Below are 17,964 nucleotides of genomic sequence, written 5' to 3'. Positions count from 1 at the left end.
AGTGCACATGTTGCCTTCTGTGTAACACATATCATTCAATTCACTTTTCTGGATATATTTAGTTTACCTTTAGCCTAAAGACTTCTGAGGAAGATGTAACAGACGTAGTAAAATCTTATCTTCCAGTGAATGCAGGATTCAGGAAAAATGCTTAGTAAAATGGACAAAATAATTCCAACATCTTGAATTCATTTTGTCAAACTAAATGTTTATCAGAGTTGTGCTTTCACTGACTTAATCAGAAGCAGGTTCAGGTTCAGTATGTGCTTTCCTGCACTAAAAAAAAGTTTAAAAGAAATCTCTGAAGAAGTAATTAATACTTCTGAGTTTATGCAGCTATTTATTAAAGACTGCTTTCTAGTAAATGCAGTGTGTTCCAGTTTAGGTGGAATAAAGTTTATTGTTAAAGGTGCTTAAAAAATTACACTGTACAATTTTATTTTACATATTTTGTTTCTCTGCCACGCACATAACTGAGCTTTAGTTTTATCCCTCCTGCAATATCTCAAACTGTTATTTTTAGAATATTAAGTAAAATTATACATTTTATTAAAAGATGCATTTTTTCAGGGAGTGGATTGGATAAGAATAAGTTTTAATTATCTCTTGACTGTTTGAAGAAGATTTGCATTATTCCCAGCTTCTGAGCAAAAACCTGAAACCTGGCAAGACAGATTTGTCTTTTATTCTGCTTTGGCTGTGCTTAAAGTCTTTGAAAGTTGTTATTTGTACATGCTTAGTGGATCATTTCAGAGGCTTACTGGAAAAGTCTCTAAAACATCCCATTTCACAGAACAGTCTCCCAGATCTCAGTGGGCTTTAACTCCAATCTGTAGACAATCCTACCCAACTGAAGAAGGTTTAAGAATCTGCGTGGGGATTCTGAGCCTTCCCCGTCAGAGCGTATTCTGTTCCCCAGCTTGAGGTTACATCTTTTCAAGGGTTTCAAGCCTATGCTCAGAAGTGGATTAAGGAACAGCATCCAAAGAGACAAATTCCATCCTCTTCTCTCCCATTTTTACAAGCGTGGATGAACAGAACTTGTGCCCACCCCAGACCACCAGAGTGCACAGCCCAGCACCATAACCCGGCTTTGCCCAGAAGGTGTAAGCAGGACTAATTATCATTGGGCCCTGTGACAACTGCATCTCTCTATTTCTGTGCAGCTTTCACTTGTGTTGTTTTAAAGGCAAAAAGCCCAAGCCTTGCTTCTATAGTTGTTTTAAAAATTCCTCTTTTTTCCCTCCCTTCATTACAATCACATAATTATTTGTGCACTGCAGACATAAAATTTATTTTCAGAAAATCTGGGTTGCTATTACTGTGCTATCCATCTGCATTTCCTGTTTAACTGTTATTAAGGTGGACTTAGAGCTGGGTCCCTCCACAGCTTGTAACTCCATTAATTATTTTTTAATCCTACAAGTAGAACATATTTATATAATTTTCTTGAAAGAGGTGATGTTTTAAAATGTAAACTTTTTGCTTCATAATCGAGTTCAAACTTTTTTTACCAAAAAGATCAAAAGTATGAAATAATTTAGCAAAGATTTATAAAAGAATAAATATTCTAACATGAAAACAAAGTACTTCAAATACCAGCCCAACCAGAACATTTTACAAATACCATTTCCTTTGTGTAGAATTTGAAGCAAATCCAAATTAGAGGAGAACCGAAAGAAGGACTAGATGGAGCCTATTTAAAATTGAATAATTTAATTTAGTTTGTAAATAATCATAGCAAAAATTTTTAAAATATTTAAAATTCTTTGCCAGGAAATTCACCACATACATCTCTTTAGTAGAATCTCATGAAACTTCACAGAGGCAAAAATGCATATTATTTTTTTTATTACTACTACTACTATTATTATTATTACTATTATTTTTAGGTTAGCTTCACCCCTGTTTTTCTAGTATGCCTCCTGTTGTAACACAAATTCTTAAATACTCCATAGTTTCTCACAGAAACGTGGAGTCTTGTCCATTTAAGTTATCAGCTACCCTGGAGGTTCTGAAATTAAGCAAACTTTCCCTTTATTCCAAATTAAATTTTAGTGCAATAGGAAAGTTGGATAACAGAACTGTTCAAACTTGGCTTAAATCTGTTTCCTACTGGTATCATCTCAGCTCTCAGACCAACTACACTGTTTTGAAGACAAGTAGATTATTTTTATTTTCCATTTCCTACATAGATTCTTTTAGGCAGAGCTTTCAGCCATGTTCTGAACAGGAAAAGTGAGCTCATCTCTCTTTAATATGCAGTCTGAATTAGATCATACAAGCCTTTATTCTGACAAAAACAATCAAAATGGATGCACATACACAAATGTCATTTGTCCAATCTACATTAAATCCTCAACAAAGTTTAAAACAATCAATAATTTAGATAACACCACAATTATAAAGGCTTTTTTTCCCACTGTTTTAGGATTTTGGTTTTGTTTGTTTGTTTGGTGTGGTTTTTTGGTTTTTATTTTGTTTTTCTTTTAAATTACATTCATAATTAGACCAGATATTTTTCATGTTTAGTTGCAACTACAAGAATTTTAAATAATGCAACTAGAAAGAAGTTACATCAGCCTTTCAAAGGCTACAGAGGGCAATAAGAAGGAAGGTGAAGAGAGAGAGATTCTGGATGATGGACAGGTTTCCAGAGAATATACAGTTGTATACAAATTCACGTACACTGACACACAGACACATCCAACCTTATAATAATTCTTCAGTGCTCAATATAAACAAAAACACACGTTTAAATGTATACACAACAAAAAACTTCCCAACCCCTTTCCACAGAAGATCTCCACCAATAATGCAACAAAACAGAGCCAAAAAAATCTCCTCAAGTGAGTAATATTTCCAATCATTTCATCAACCCCAACATAAAAGTCAATATTTTCTTTTCCAGATGCCTTTGCACTGTTTATGGCAGTATTTTTCAATTTTTTTTGTCAGTGTAAAAGGTAAGGAAGGAAGAGTACAACCAATGAAATAAATCTATTCCATTGAGACAACTACTCCTCTTGTTTTCCCTGGCTCATCAAACCCACCTATAGATCTTAAGCTTAGTAGATGGCCAAAATAGCAGAACTTTTGCTATTCTAGGCACAATATCCCAAAAGCTGCTCCTCCAACACACAAGTTCTGAAAACCTGCCAGATTTAAAAACAAATAATAGCACTGGACACTAGCAAGACCTCCTTCTTGCTCTCCTTGAGTCCTCCTTTCTTAACTTGTAAAACAATACAGTGCTGAGAAGCAGTAAAATAATGTCATGTTATATTGATAAAGCCAGCAAGTGCTCCCCAGAGTTTTATTTTATTACTTTTTTTTTTAGCAATACAGAAAACAAGTGCTTACCTTTTTGCAATTGTTTGGGGATAGGAAGTGGATTACAGCTGTATAATTTCTGTTTCTTATGTGTTTGGAAGTACAGTGTCAACATTCATATTAAAAAATAATGAACAGAGGCAAAAGTAAAGTCACATTCATATTCCAAGAATAAAAATACTTCCATCAATCTACAACCAATGTCAGACAGAGGGTACCAAAGAGAGGGAACCTTAGTGAAACAAAGAATTAAAATGTCCAAATTTTTCTTCTATGTTAAGGAATTCCACATAGGTAATAAAAAAATAAAAATATCACAAGGTTGAGCTTTGCAAAACTGTAAGTACGAAGTAAGAGCTGTACTAGACTCTCTATAGACTACTCATTACAAGTTTGAATATCACCATGCAGCTTCCCAGCACACGAGTTCAAGCTCACAGGAAAAGAACCTATATCCAGATATTGCAATAACTGCACTGTGGAGAGGAACAATAATCTGAGGAAAATTCAAAAGTGCCTGATTTTGTTTAAGAGCTTTTTGGATCTCAAATAAACTGCCTGTCTTACAGAGGATGGGACTCCTTAGGTAATTCTTTGGGGTATAAAAAGGCACAAGTTGTGACTGTATCAGTTTTGCTTTCCTGCCTATTGTTCTTCACCTGGCTATTCAAACCTAATACGAGGAGAAAAAACCCTCTTGCAGACAGTATTACTTTACAGGAGCTGTCTGACAGGCAGACAGGTCAGTGCCTGGGATGCCCTTGATGCAGAGGGCTCAGCTGAGAAAGTGGGTGAGCAGGTTTGGTGACAAAGGCCGGCATTGTCGCTTGCCCCTTGCACCATTCACAGCTAAAGAAAAAGACATTTCTTTTAACAGCACTGCAGCATCTTCCCCATCCCCCATTCCCATTTCCCCAGTTAAGCTTTTGCTATCATCCTCCCTTTTGTGACCCCGTGCCACCTGGGGCTTCTCCGTGCTTCCTAACAATTAGGTGACAGATATTTTTTGTCTTTATTAAATCTAGGCTTCCCTCTTTTCTTACTGCAGGAACAATTGCCAAAGGTTGAAGATTTTGTTAATTTAGCTTATGGCTATTGCTTTAGTAATAAGCTGATAATAATTTTTTTTTGCTGAAAAGGATATATATATTTGTTCTTTCTGACTCTAGTAAGAAGATATGACTAAATACTGTGAAAGATAATTGCTTAAAAATTCAAGCTTATTTTAGTCAGAAAAGAAAAACTGGTATTTTCTTCTTGTGCCTGAAAGTGAGAAGTTTAACTTTTTCTCTTATGATGACTAAACACACCAATTAATTTAGACAGCTTGGATTGTTGTGCTACATAATTGCTGAAACTATTATTTGCTTAAAAGCCAGTAACTGCATGGCTCCCCTTGTTTCTGATTGACTGAGACATTTTATTTCACTTTAATGTCATTTAATGTGGTTTCCAGAAAACCACAGAAAACTGTCTATTCTAGTGCAGTTCAGTCAGCCACAAATCCACATTACAATAATTTTTCACTGCTTTCTGACTTTTATTGGGAATGAATGTCATTTCCCTGTCACAATTAAAAGACAATGCAAAATTAATTTGGATTTCCACATTTTTGGATAAAACATAGTATACCTAGGAGTCATTTCAGGACTCTCCTGTTGGACATGTAGCTGACTTCTCTAAAGCCAACAACGATTAAAATAAATAAATAAAAATCAAGACAAATCAGGGGGAGTGGAACTTACTAAGTTATTTACCTCATCATAAACTTCCAGCTCACATGCTCTATGCTCAGGATATTGTTCAATTACAAAACACAGATTCAGAGTAGGGAAATAGGCAGGCTGACACCGAAAAAGTAACAGGAGGTGCTTTTTTTCCATATGCTCCTATTCCACATCATGTCTCCACTCTAACTTTAAAATAGGTTTGAGTTGATGAAAGCAAATGATAGTTTTATATGGGAAACTGTTCCATTCTGATATAATAGACTAATGTACACACAAAAGGCAAAGCTATGCTGAACAATACCTTCTGGCCAGCTGGATCCCAGCCTTTCTGATATCTTTTCTGAGCTAATGTGACAGCCCCAGTTTTGATGGGATACAATTTTAGCTCAGGGTTTACACTCCAATCACTGGAGGAAGTATCTGGAAAGAGGCAATATGGTATCTGAATAGAAAATTCCCATCTTCTCAAGGAAAAAGGCAGCTGGTTGGAGAAAACCACTCCAGGAGCCAGAGAGAGAACATCTAAACCAGTGAGTGTCAGGGGCCTGAAGGAATAGCAGAATGAGGGGCTGGGTGGTCAATTCTTTGACTCCACATAGAGACCATCCCAAGCCTGAGCATGTGAACAGAAAACACATAAAGATACACAGGCAGCTGCTACTAAACAAAACAAACAAACAAAAAACCACCCCAAACAAACAAAACAAAACATTAAAGTAGGTTTTGAAGTCCTTATATGAGTATTTAAGTAAATCAAAAGTCATAATGACAGCACAGTTCCATGGGGAGCTGTCAAGTCTCCAACTTACATGAAATATAAACTACCAGTTTACAGATACATAAGATCTAAATGCAAGTCTTTGGATCCAGGGCCACATTTTCAAAGATTAATTCACCCAACAGCTTCTGATCCCTTCCAGATGTGATAGGCACTTGCAAACGCTGTGGTTCTGACAACATGATGTGCTGTGTCATAAACAAGTAACAAACACTTCTGTGGAGATGGCTGGAATGCAAACAGCAAGCCTATGGCCTTCCCCCCTGTGCCACTACTTCTGTACAACAAGCGCTCAGAGTCCCATCTGAAAAATCTGCTGGAAATTTCAGACTCCTTTCCACATCTCTGACAGACGGACATAAGGAACAGGTAACAAAGCCAGTGACTGAAGATCTCACAAAGTCCTTTGGTGGTTTTGAGTCTGATTTGAGTCTGTTTCTCATATATACAGAGGAATGTGGAGATGATCAGCTCTGCCATTTACTAGTCTGTTGCTAATGTGTCCTTTGTAAAACACAGCCTCCAAAATGACACTGCTTATTGCAGTCATAATATTATGAATTTAAATATAATAATGTCAACTGTATTCATGTCAGACAATATTTAAGCAAATATAAAATTGGGAAATCAGAGATGAAGGGCTGGGAATTTTGCTGTTGGCTTCAGTGGAGCCTGGACAGCATGATGTAAGTGTGAACTCATATTTTCATTAAAAAAAAGAGCAACGGGTGGGTTGTGTCTGACTCACCCTAAATTGAGATGTCTGTTATATTTCAAACTAGTTATTGTAATATGGTTCTTCTTCACCATGGAATGTCCAAAGAAAAAAAACGTCTTTCAGGTGTGCTGCATGAAGAGTGACCATATCTCACTTGAATGTAATTTCTTTAGCCACCAGTACAAGGGCATGGCAAGAACTTCATCAGCTTCCAGAAAGGATGAGTTATGATGACAGATTAGGCAGAATACAGGAGTTGCCAAAAACTTGTAGTTTTCATGCTCTATTCATATTTTAATGCAAACATTCTGAAACTTCTCTTGGTAAATGCAATATACAGAGAATTACTGGCAAGCAGTCTTAACGTGGGAAACATTAACACATCTCACTTTTAACAGTGAAGTTCCCCTTATAAGTTAAATCTGATCTGAATCTTGGCTCCCAAGACAAATATTCTGTAGTTTACCTCATGTGGAGCACATTATGTTTGGCTCCAAAACAGTTTGTGTCAAAAGCAATTATTTCTGTTCTCTAATCGCAGTCCCAACAATGAGTTTGGTTTAGAATATATGCAACTTGCTGACTGCCTGATGCCTTAACTGCTTCAGCATCTGACCACTGTAAGGGGTAGTTGGGCACAGCCATTCTGGATGGCAAGGTACACTAGGTGTGCTGCACACACATCCCTGTCATTTTGCCCAGAATGACCTTATTGCCTGGAAGAACCTAAAAGAATTTTACATAACTAATTACACTCAAAACAAATTCCATTATCCTAAGCAAGAGAGAGAAAATGATGCTCTGAAAAATGCACTGAGGCTGGCTGTTCTTTACAACTGATATAAAATGACTACACATCATTTTGCTTTGCTGTTTGATTTCCCCAAGTTATTTTATAATTTGAAACTTAAAGCATGCACACCTTTTTCATTTGGGGTGAAGTAGGTGATTTTTCTAAGAGTCAATAAATACGTGTCTCTGAGAACTCTGGGGCACAGTTCCCTTCCCCTGAATTATCCCCCTGGGCCACAAGAAGGGGCAGGTAGCAGCTGCAAATCTGTAACACCTCCATTTCCAGCTCAGCCTGCATGCTGATAAGCCAGCCCCCAGGCCAGGGCATACCTGCCTGCCTGGCCAGAGCCACAGGAGTGGCACAGAGCCACAGGAGTGTCACAGAGCCACAGGAGTGAGTGGGGCACTGGCAGAGGCACCACTGCAGCCCTCGCTCCCCCAGCACACACACAGCAGCCCTGGGAACCAGCCTCTCTGCTGGCTACCCTCCCTTAGAGCTCCCTCTGTTCAAAACATGGCTTACACCAAATGGCTGGACCTCACCAAGACTTCTGACATAATGCTTAGCCTCTTAAAAATCATTGGATGTCCACCTCTGTCCAAGTACTGAGGGAAAAACAAGGTAAAGGAAACAAGCCCCGCAGCGCTGTTGGTTATGTCCACCCACATCCATACTTTGGATGCAAGATTGTAACTAAACTGCATTCAGCACAGGTTCCCTGCTGGTTCCCCAAGAACCTGGTTTGCAACACAGGGCAGAGTGCGAGATGTTCATAATAACAGGACTGCTTTTTATAATACATTTATTCTTGTTTCTCAGCAAATGTTAAAATATTGCTGTTGGGAAACACGGTATAATAATGAAATGCTAAGAGGGATGAAAGTGCTTCTCTGGTACTATTTTGAGAAAGTCATGAAAAGCACTACATCTTTGAGAGCACAGGGGTTTATTTTCTATTTAATTTAATCTACATAATTAGAAGGAAAATAAGACATAAGCCTGAAATAACACAGGAATAAAACATGATCTTATGTCTAGTCACCTGCCAATTACTTCTACACTGAAAAGCAAATAAAATCCCAAAACCCTTAAAAATTAAAGTGACAGAGATTTAGTTGTAAATTGAAACAGAACTTAAACGGAATTCACCAAACAGGATGTCCTCCCTCTCTGCCCTCTTCTGCACTCGCACCACACAATAAATAATTCTGTTAAAAAGTTGATCCGTGGAATTGCTTTATTTATTTGGGCACTGTATGTGCGTTTCTCCACAGCTCTGCCAAACATACCTTCCCACAGACTTGTTGCTTCAGTCCTGGGCCTCTCTTAAATGGCAGACACAAATCCCCAGTGAATTAGATTGAGACCATCATGCTAATTTTCACATTTAACCAAAACCAGATTTATGTTTTCAAAGGTGGATGGCTAGTGGAAGGCAAGTATATTTCATGCTTTTAAGAGGAGGTAAAGTTACTTCTGCACTACAAATGACATTAAGAAATTCCCAAAGAAATTTGACAATGATACGAACTCAGAACACAGTAAATTATATCACTTGGCAGCTATACTGGAGAGCTAAGTCCAGAATTGCCAACAAAACTCAAGACACACATTTGGATATATGGAAAGCTTTGCAATGACTAACAGAAAGGAGCCTGCACAGGCATCTTGTGAGACCTATAAAGAACCTTATCAGTTTGGGGTTTTTTTTAATAAAAATATTCAAAAGGAGAAGATAGAACAGACAGACCATCTGCAATGTAACCACATAAAAGACCCCTGGGCAAATCCAAACCCATTAGCAGAAGTGCTTGACAAATCTGCCAAAGAGCCAGATGCTGCTTATGGAGGAGCCTCTTTCCCTCCTTGTCATCTGGGTCCTCTGACTTCTGTTCCCAGAGGAGAACAACACGACTGGTGCTCAGACTAAGCTGAGTGTGGAGGGAGCTGAGGTGCAGAACTGCTCTCTGATAAGGCTGTCTTAACATAAGGAGAGGAGGCAAAGCCTAAAATATTACTGCAGGCTTAACATGCATTTGTGTAATGTGTGGAAGATGTAGATCGTAGGAAAAAAGAAAGCAAACTTGTAGTTACCTTATTTACATGTGATCTCAATCACCTTATTTGCATGTGGTCTCTCTTTATCTGGATTTTTTTTTTTGTTCATTCTTGTCCTTAGCTGTGATAGAGTTAATTTCTTCTCAGTAGCTGTTGCAGTGCTGTTTTGGATTCAGCATGAGAATGTTTTGGTTTTGGTAAGTTGTGTTTATCCTAAGTCAGCGACCTTTTTCTTTTGTGTCTCATGCTCTGCCAGTGAGGAGGTATGCAAAAAAGGCTGGGAGGGAGCATAGCTGGGACAGGTGACCTGAACGGGCCAAAGGGATATTCCACACATGGAATACCATGGAGGAATTACCCAGAAGTGGGGATTATCTGGGTTCTGGGACAGGGTCTGGCATTAGTCAGCAAACAGTGAGGAACTCTATTGTGCATCATGTGTTTGTACTTTTCCCCATCATCATCATCATCATCATTATTATTATTATTATTACTTACTGTGATTAGGTATTTTACTTTCTTTCAATTAGTACACAGTTTTATCTCAAGCTACAAGTTTTACTTTTGATTCTTCTCCCCATTCCACTGAGGTGGGTGTGTGGAGGGTGAAGTTGCGTAGAGCTTGGTTGCTTGCTGGGCATAAACCATGACAATTCTATTTTTATTTCCTACTTATTTTTTTCTCTAATGACTGGTCAGGGCCTAGTAGGATGGTAAAGAGGTGAATTCTGGTATGGAAAATATGAGCACAGCATATTAACTGAGTGGTGTTAGTTAACTGTTTACTGAGTACGTGGGACTGGCTGACAACATTTAAAATGTGAAACATCTAGCCAAGAAATTACACTTATAAATATCTGAGAAAAAATGTGATTCATGTAAAAAGCAAACCAATCTCAGAACAGGAGATTTGGATCTCAGTGGGCATTTCCTTATTATTGTCTACATTCTTCTCAGAATTTTTTCAGCTATATTTGAAGTGCAAAGTAGGTGGAATCAAATACTTTTACTATTCAGGCTCAACAATGGTAAAATATATTTAGAGTATACAAGAGGTCAAAGAAGTTGGAACAGAGTCTGAATTAGTTCTTCTGTGTACTGTTGTAATGTGATATGACAGAGCAAAAAATAGACCACAGGAGAAAGAAACAGAGCTCCTTCTCATTGTTATTACATGAGCTACACACGTAAGAAGAACAAACACGCCTATTTTACAGCTCGAAATCCAGTTAAAATTTTAGGATAAGGCTCTAAGAGACTACTGGATCAAGCAAAAACATTTGTAGGTGTAATCCTAGGTTATCTTCTTTCACTCAAAACCAGTATTTACCCTAAGATATTCCTGTAGATTCAACAATTGTAAAAGTTTGATGGATACATTAATTAATCCAGAAATCCTGCTCTCTTTAGCAAACTCAAAAATCACAAGGCACTTTGATCTTCAAAATCTCCACATTACTTCCACTAACATTTCTGTTAGAATCTTGTTTATCCATTTTTTCAATGTAGTGATAAAAACAAACAAACAAAATCCCCCAAACCAAACAATACCCCAAAAATAAACACAAACAAATAGACAAAAAAAAATCCCTTAGGTTTTGTAGCTTTCATTCATTCTGAATTCTGACCCATCACTGATTCAGGTTAATGGAGATCTTAACAGTGACATGATCTGGCTTGGGATCACAGGGACAAATTATTATTAATATCACAGAAAACATGTTATGCCCAATATTAACAAAAAACCCCAGGAATTTTTAACACACATTAAATATAAAAAAATACATTACTTTTATTGTTATAAGCCACAGGGATCTGTTAATATAAACCATTAAAATACTTCCCTGTGATGTCATCAGTTACCATGTATTTGCACTCTAAATAGATTGTTGTAATTTCTGTAAACATATCATATACATTTTTAGAACTCTTTGGGGTTTGATCCAGAGCCAACAAAACCTGATGGGCAGACAGTGACCAGCTTCAACAGGCCTTGGGTAATCAGAAGACTGATATTTTTAAATTTAAAGAATGAGAACATCAGTGCTCAGAAGGCAGAGAGACACCACACAGACTGATCTCAAAAAAAAGGAGAGACTTGCGTTGCCTGAAAACTACATGCCTGAAAATTAAACTCATGTAGCAAGGCACTACTCCTTGCAGAAACTGTGGTGCAATTGTCATGGTTGCTGTGTATCGCTCAGTTACACGTATGCGAAGAATCATCTCCCAAACACTTTGATTGATTCCAACTGCCTAAGTGGCATGCAGACTAAATGAGTGCACAAAACTCTAATAAGTACCAGATTTGTATAAAACATTCTCTTCAAGCTAAGTCTGTGTGTCCCAGAATGTAGTCTTTAGGAGAAATCTTATTCCACAATGAAGTTATTTTAAAATTGGAAAATTGTTGTATGTTTTTTGTCAGTCACTGTCTTGACTGAGTAGTTTGGGCTTGATCCTGCCAAACATTTCTCTTAGGTGAAGTGCTTGTAACTGTAGTGGCCTCACTGACATGAATGTTATACTCTGGCATATACCATGCCTCTTGTTGACTAGTTTTTCTTCTAGTCTCCAAAATTACTTGTGACAATCTTTCAATTTAATTAATCTGTCTTTTCATAGAAAATTTGTTTTGCTGTTTCTCCTTATAGCCTGCTCCAATTCTAAGAAATACCAGAAGCCAGTCAAAAAGTCTTTTTTCCTGGCTGAAGATGAATATTATTTTTGCAGGTATTCCCTTCTGGAACTGACCAGTTATGCAGAAATGCTTGATCTGTAAAATTGAAAGAAGGCTTTCATTGCCTTTGGTCAAATTGTGCATCTAGCTGGTCTTGCAGTAAATTAGCAGAGCAACAGGTGATTGCTGGTGGAGTCTCCATGGTTTCCCAGGGGAAGAGGGATGCAGTAAGGTGTCAACAGAAAGAAGTTCAAATAAATGACATTTCATAAGTGCCTACCTTACATGTCTACTTCAGGATGAGAGGAATCTCACCTTCAAAGTCTAATTCAGAGTGGTCTCAATAACTAATTTTCTCAAATTAAGCCCATTTATAATGTCATAATGATCTACAGATTATTCAATATGGGATACAGTGGAGCTACACTTCTGACTCACAAAAGCATTATCCTCTGGTCAAGACAAGCTACATACATATGGTTCACAAGACAACAAACACCTTCTAAAAAACCTTCTAAGACATGGATGAGAAGAAAATTAGAGGCCCTAATGTATTTAAACAGCACATATGAAATCTGGGTAGACTGGTTTGCTCATTTTTACTGCACAACAAATACTATGCATTTTTTAAAATTATAATTGCTGAAACTTCAATCACAATTTCCATACCTATTGCTGGCTTTTATTGCTCAGCAGCTCAACTGCAGCTCCACTTTACTATGTAACAATAATGCTATTCATCTGTTGAATAGCAAGTGAATGGGAAGGTACTGCTGATCCCGCTCTACTAGGAATGTGTATGCAGATGGTCAGCTGCTTTCAAAGTCATGGAAAAGGCATGAAATCTTCATCACAGAAGGTGCCTGTAAAGCTTGGATTTGGGCTCAGGAGTTACAGTGTTAGATCTAGTAAATATGGGCCAGCCAATGCTTGACTGAAAGAATGAACTATCACTGTGATCATTCTGAGATAAGACTGTTAAGGTCTTGTTGAGGGAATTGGTGGAAGAAATTTCAGGTGTATTTTAGTTGAAACCAATGAGAACGAAACATGATGATCTGATCATTTGGAATAAGACACAGAAGATGCATGTTACTTTTATTTTTACGGGTTTTTAAGTGTATGAATGGTCACGGAAACACTGTTTGGTAATGCATACGTGCAGCATTAGTATAGCTCAGATCCAGTGATCATAGTAAATACTGCATCCACAACAGTGAGCCCAAACTGCACAGGAAATAAACTTTGATCAAGAGAAGTGAATGGGAAAACTGTGGTAGCTCTCACTGACATTCAATACCATCTATTTACTGGTGAATGCATTAATAACAATAATTGTCTCTGGATGTGTATGCGCACTCTGTATCCTGAGCAATTAAAAACCATGAGTAGGTATCAAAATGAGACTGGTGAGAAAATGTGAAAGCCTACTTCTCATTCAAAAGTTTTTAAAAAGACTTTTAAGATGAAACAGAAACAGGAATTCATATCTTTTAAATCTTACTTTGTGGTCCACATAGAAGTGTGGGTGTTGAAAAACAGAACAGCAATCATCTGATGAACAGCTGCAATCTATGCTAGCAACCTCACTGAAGCCCATACTGAATTGAAATATTGGAGCCCATTTTAAACACATAAAAAATCCCTGCGGACATTTTTGGATAACTGCTTTATCTGGCAACTTGATCTGTGCATATGATTCAGAATTCACCAGTGATCATCAAAACCCCATCTAACTGGCATCAATGTAGTAACTGTAATGCCCCTGATTTACACTCTTCTTGCAGCATCTGATAAAGTTTTAAATGGGAGGATTTACTTAAGACTGGCTTAATTTCCTTTTACTTTGCTTTTGGATAATTTTTTTAAAGTGTGTAAAGGAAAAGCCAGGAAGAATGGATATTACTGGAAATACTGGATACACAGATTTGTAGTAAAAATCAAACAATAAAGTGGAGGGCTTCCTGCTCTATGGGGCTTAATTTTAACTTACTAATACAAAAATCCATTGCCCTTCTGTACATACACAAGTAATGTATTTTTGACACTATGTATGCTAAGTATTCCTAAGTTGATTTGTCAGCTAACTTTTATCCCTAACTTACAAAACTACTCATCAAAACCTTCAAGTTTTCCCTTTCTTCCTACAGACAGCTTCATCAAAACATAAATATCATAGCTAAAGAAGGAAAGTATGCGAAATATTCAGCCATTTTCCTTTACCCTTCCAGGAAAAAATGAAACTGTGTTTAAATTGTCAGTAAAATATCTTCATTCTGCTGCAGTCTTCCATCCTCCAGATGGTAAAAAACCATTATTTTTTTCCTATAATCAGTGAACTTTGAGGAAGTAATAGAAGACCCTGCTGAATTTCCATTTGCAATGACTTCCACTCCCTCATTTAATTTCTCTCCTCCCTATTCAATTTTATGGCCCAGAAAAAACAATACTTACTCTCATGCCTCAATTCCTGATGTGACTTTCATCTTACAGTGGAATCTCTGTCAGGCCTGGTGGTATGAGAAGGAGGATTTGGGGATAGGAGAGATGCATTCGTCAAGCAGACTGCTATGTCAAAGAAAGATACTGCTGTGGGATATCTGACCAAATAGAATATGCTGTTGCTGAGTGTGAGCAGGAGTCTCAGACTTCATATTTAGCATTTTACCAGACTTCAGAATAACACATATTCTAGTATTTCCACAGGTCATATAGTATGAGGTTTTAAATGTAGCTTACAGGTTTCAGGGCAACAAAATTTTTCCTTATTAGAATTAAAATGGCTTTTTTATTGTTTAAGTAAAAAGGAAGGTTGTTGACAATTACAAAGAAGTTAACTTTCAAGCACTGCACTAGACTTCAGCAATTCTTTTATACCATTGAATTTCACAAAGGAGCTGTTCAGCACACTCAGGATTGATACCATTTTAAAGTCATCTGTCAAAAAAGAAAATTAAGAGCAACGCATGTCTGTAGGCTCTGAAGACAGGAACTTCTCTCCCTAACCTTGCTAGTGAATTTGATACAGGACCAGCATGTCAGAATTGTCCATCATGCTGCTCTTGCCTGATCCAGACTTGTGGTGGAACAGTTGGCAAGTCCCAATTATTCACTGCCTCTGTATCACACACCAAAATCCCTAGAAAGCATTGCATTTTGCATGACTACATAACTGTACAGGGTTGCAGGGTGAATTTGACTTTTACTACTGAATTATAAAGAAAGAATGCCAAAATATTGATACAGTCACAACACCACTACTGTAAGGTATAAAAGGTATATATATATATATATATTTACCACCATCTAGGTATAAAAGGAAGTATTCAGAACCCCTTCATAGGGACTTGATTAAAAAACTCCCAAGAAACTATGACAGAATTTTTAAGACAAAGTTGTTTGTGAATCAAAATATCTGTCAGTGACGACTCATATGTTTCCTTTTGTGTTTACAGTTCACCTATTCACCATAACTTCAATTCTCAACTAAAGATCTCTCTCCTTCAGTGCAATTTACCTGTCTGTTAAGACAAGAAGCATTTTCTGTAATAAATAAATGCCGGGAAGGTTGATTTTTATTGTATGTATAGCTGGTCACTTGTGGAAAGCATTTTTTAACATGCTGCATAGGTTAGTATATCCCTTAAAAATTTAGTAGTCACATCTGCAGTTTGACTGCTTCTTTCTAAAAGACAAACCCAGGCCAAGCAAGACAAAGAATCTGCTGATACACACATGTCACTCCAAGAATTCTCCTGACAAAGTTCCCACACCCAATTTAATTACTTCCCTACTGTAAAAACACTTTCCATCTGCATTTATTGTAATAGTTTCAAATCCAAAACTAACAGACTATAAAGCTAGCTAAATAAATGAATGATATTGGCCTTAGGTCCCAAGCCAGGAGCTATTCTGTAAGGCTGTGTGTCTCCAGCATACATTTTTATGCTGATGTTTCATTTTATGTGCAGTGTTTTCACTTAAGCCTTGTTTAGAGAAGAATTACCTTGCTCCAGGCTCTGAAGTGTGATGTGCCACACAGAGCCCTCTAGTGCTGCTCCAGCCCAAGGTCTGTCAGAGATTCCCCTCTAAGACCAAAAGTCACACTGCAACCAAAAAATCCCACTTCAGGCTGTATACACAGCACTGCGTATGCTCAGGCTTGGAACACTAATTTCAACTCTGTCTGATATAACCTCTAACTGCAGAGCTCAAAATAAAAAGTGTTTCTGTTTGAATACACACTTCAAAAACTGAAACTACCAGATTAACTATTTGTAACATGGGTTCTCTTGCACATTCAGGAGAAAAAAAAGTATCTTGTTCCTCAGACACAGCATGAAGAATTTAACTATAGCTTGCAAGAAATTTCCAGATGTGCAAAGATAGTAACAGTACATTGCATTCAGTGTCCTCAGTTGTTGCAGTTTGTTTTCATCACGCTTTGATGAAATAACATCAGACTGGAATTCATAGATTTTAAAGGCTTGACATACAATAGTCTCATTTGGCAATCACAACACTTAAAACTACACACTTGTATATGAGTGTTGTGCTATGCTGGGATTCTCCATGGTGTCAAAATAGTCAGAAGGAATCTGACCTTTATAATAAATTTTAATCCAAAGCACAGCAGATAAGTTTTTCATTTAGAAGTTGCGAGTACTGAAGGGCAAAGCAGGTTTCCACTGAAGTCCTGGTCAAAACTGCTACTGACTATGCTGAAAGCATACTTGGACATTGAAGTATCTCTTACCTTTTCAGTTCTAATCAAACTAAATGAAAATACATATTAATAACAGACATGAGCAAATCAAAGAAATTGAGATGGTGCACAGTGCAGCTCAAGGCACAGATGTTATAACGGCCTTGGATGCTGCAGGTTACCCCCAGAGGATCCTGCTGCAATAATTAAGGAGCATAGTTAAGATATAGGTAAGGATGTGTTTGGGGTACAAACCTTGAATTATTTAACTTTTCTGAGTTTTAGTGACAATGTTAGTGAAATGTCAGGTTTATTTTGGAGCTCTCCCCTTACAACAAAATCTTCTGAGCTTTCATGACACTGAAATAGTCTTCTATACAGAAGCAAGGCAAAGACACGGAGTACTCACTAAATATTGAAGAAAACTATCCACCAGTTTACTAAACACAAGGAAGATGTACATCTAAAACAGCTACTACTTCACTTGCTCCATACAAGTACATACATGTGTGGAACGTGGAAGTTAAATCCTTTTCCTCATGTACATGATATTGGAAATGACTGTGCTGGAAAGGAATGTAGGGCTTCTTTCCAGCTTATGAACACAGCATGTTTTTCACATGTCAAAACAAAATAAAGTTTTGGTAAGGGCAAATTTTCCCAAATCAATAATTAGTTTTCCACACTGGAAATAAACTATATTTCCAATAAACTTCAAGACTGAGATATGCAGTAAAGGGATAACTGAAGAAAGTGAGATCCAATCACACAGATTTCTCTACACTATTTAATAGCTGGGATTGTTTTTTAATTGAATGTGACCACTCAGCGCTATGCCACCATCTAAATTCAACAACCTAGACTCTAAGCTGCATCTTTGACCGGCAAAAGGGAAAAATCCCTTTTCTAGAGTGAAAACCATTACAACTGATCCAACCACTCGTTCTTTGCAAAACATAATTCCATGGCTCTGGTGTTACAAATCCACAGCCCAGCTCAGCCTCGCTCTCCGCCACCTCACTGCAGTCAGTCGGCGTCGGGCCTCCAGCACCATACCTGGGATTCTGCGGCTCTGAACCATCGGACTCTGGACACGGCTTCTTCACCTGCAGGAGCAAAGCAGTGCTGGTTACTCTCACCTGAAACACAACTTCCTCTTGCCCCCCCGC

General features: G+C 37.6%; 1 protein-coding gene across 5 annotated transcripts in view; it reads right to left on the bottom strand.

The window, feature by feature from the left end:
* EYA4 (EYA transcriptional coactivator and phosphatase 4) overlaps positions 1-17,964 on the bottom strand; it is a 139,781-nt gene that overhangs the window by 47,803 nt on the left and 74,014 nt on the right. For all 5 annotated transcript variants that reach the window (XM_064706920.1, XM_064706919.1, XM_064706921.1 and 2 more), the window contains exon 3: positions 17,852-17,901. In XM_064706920.1, coding sequence (XP_064562990.1) covers positions 17,852-17,901 — 50 coding nt within the window. The remainder of the gene's footprint in view (positions 1-17,851; positions 17,902-17,964) is intronic.

This window comes from Zonotrichia leucophrys, chromosome 3, assembly GCF_028769735.1.
Source record: "Zonotrichia leucophrys gambelii isolate GWCS_2022_RI chromosome 3, RI_Zleu_2.0, whole genome shotgun sequence".
Classification (NCBI taxonomy): Eukaryota; Metazoa; Chordata; class Aves; order Passeriformes; family Passerellidae; genus Zonotrichia; species Zonotrichia leucophrys.
This window is presented reverse-complemented; position numbering and strand designations above follow the sequence as displayed.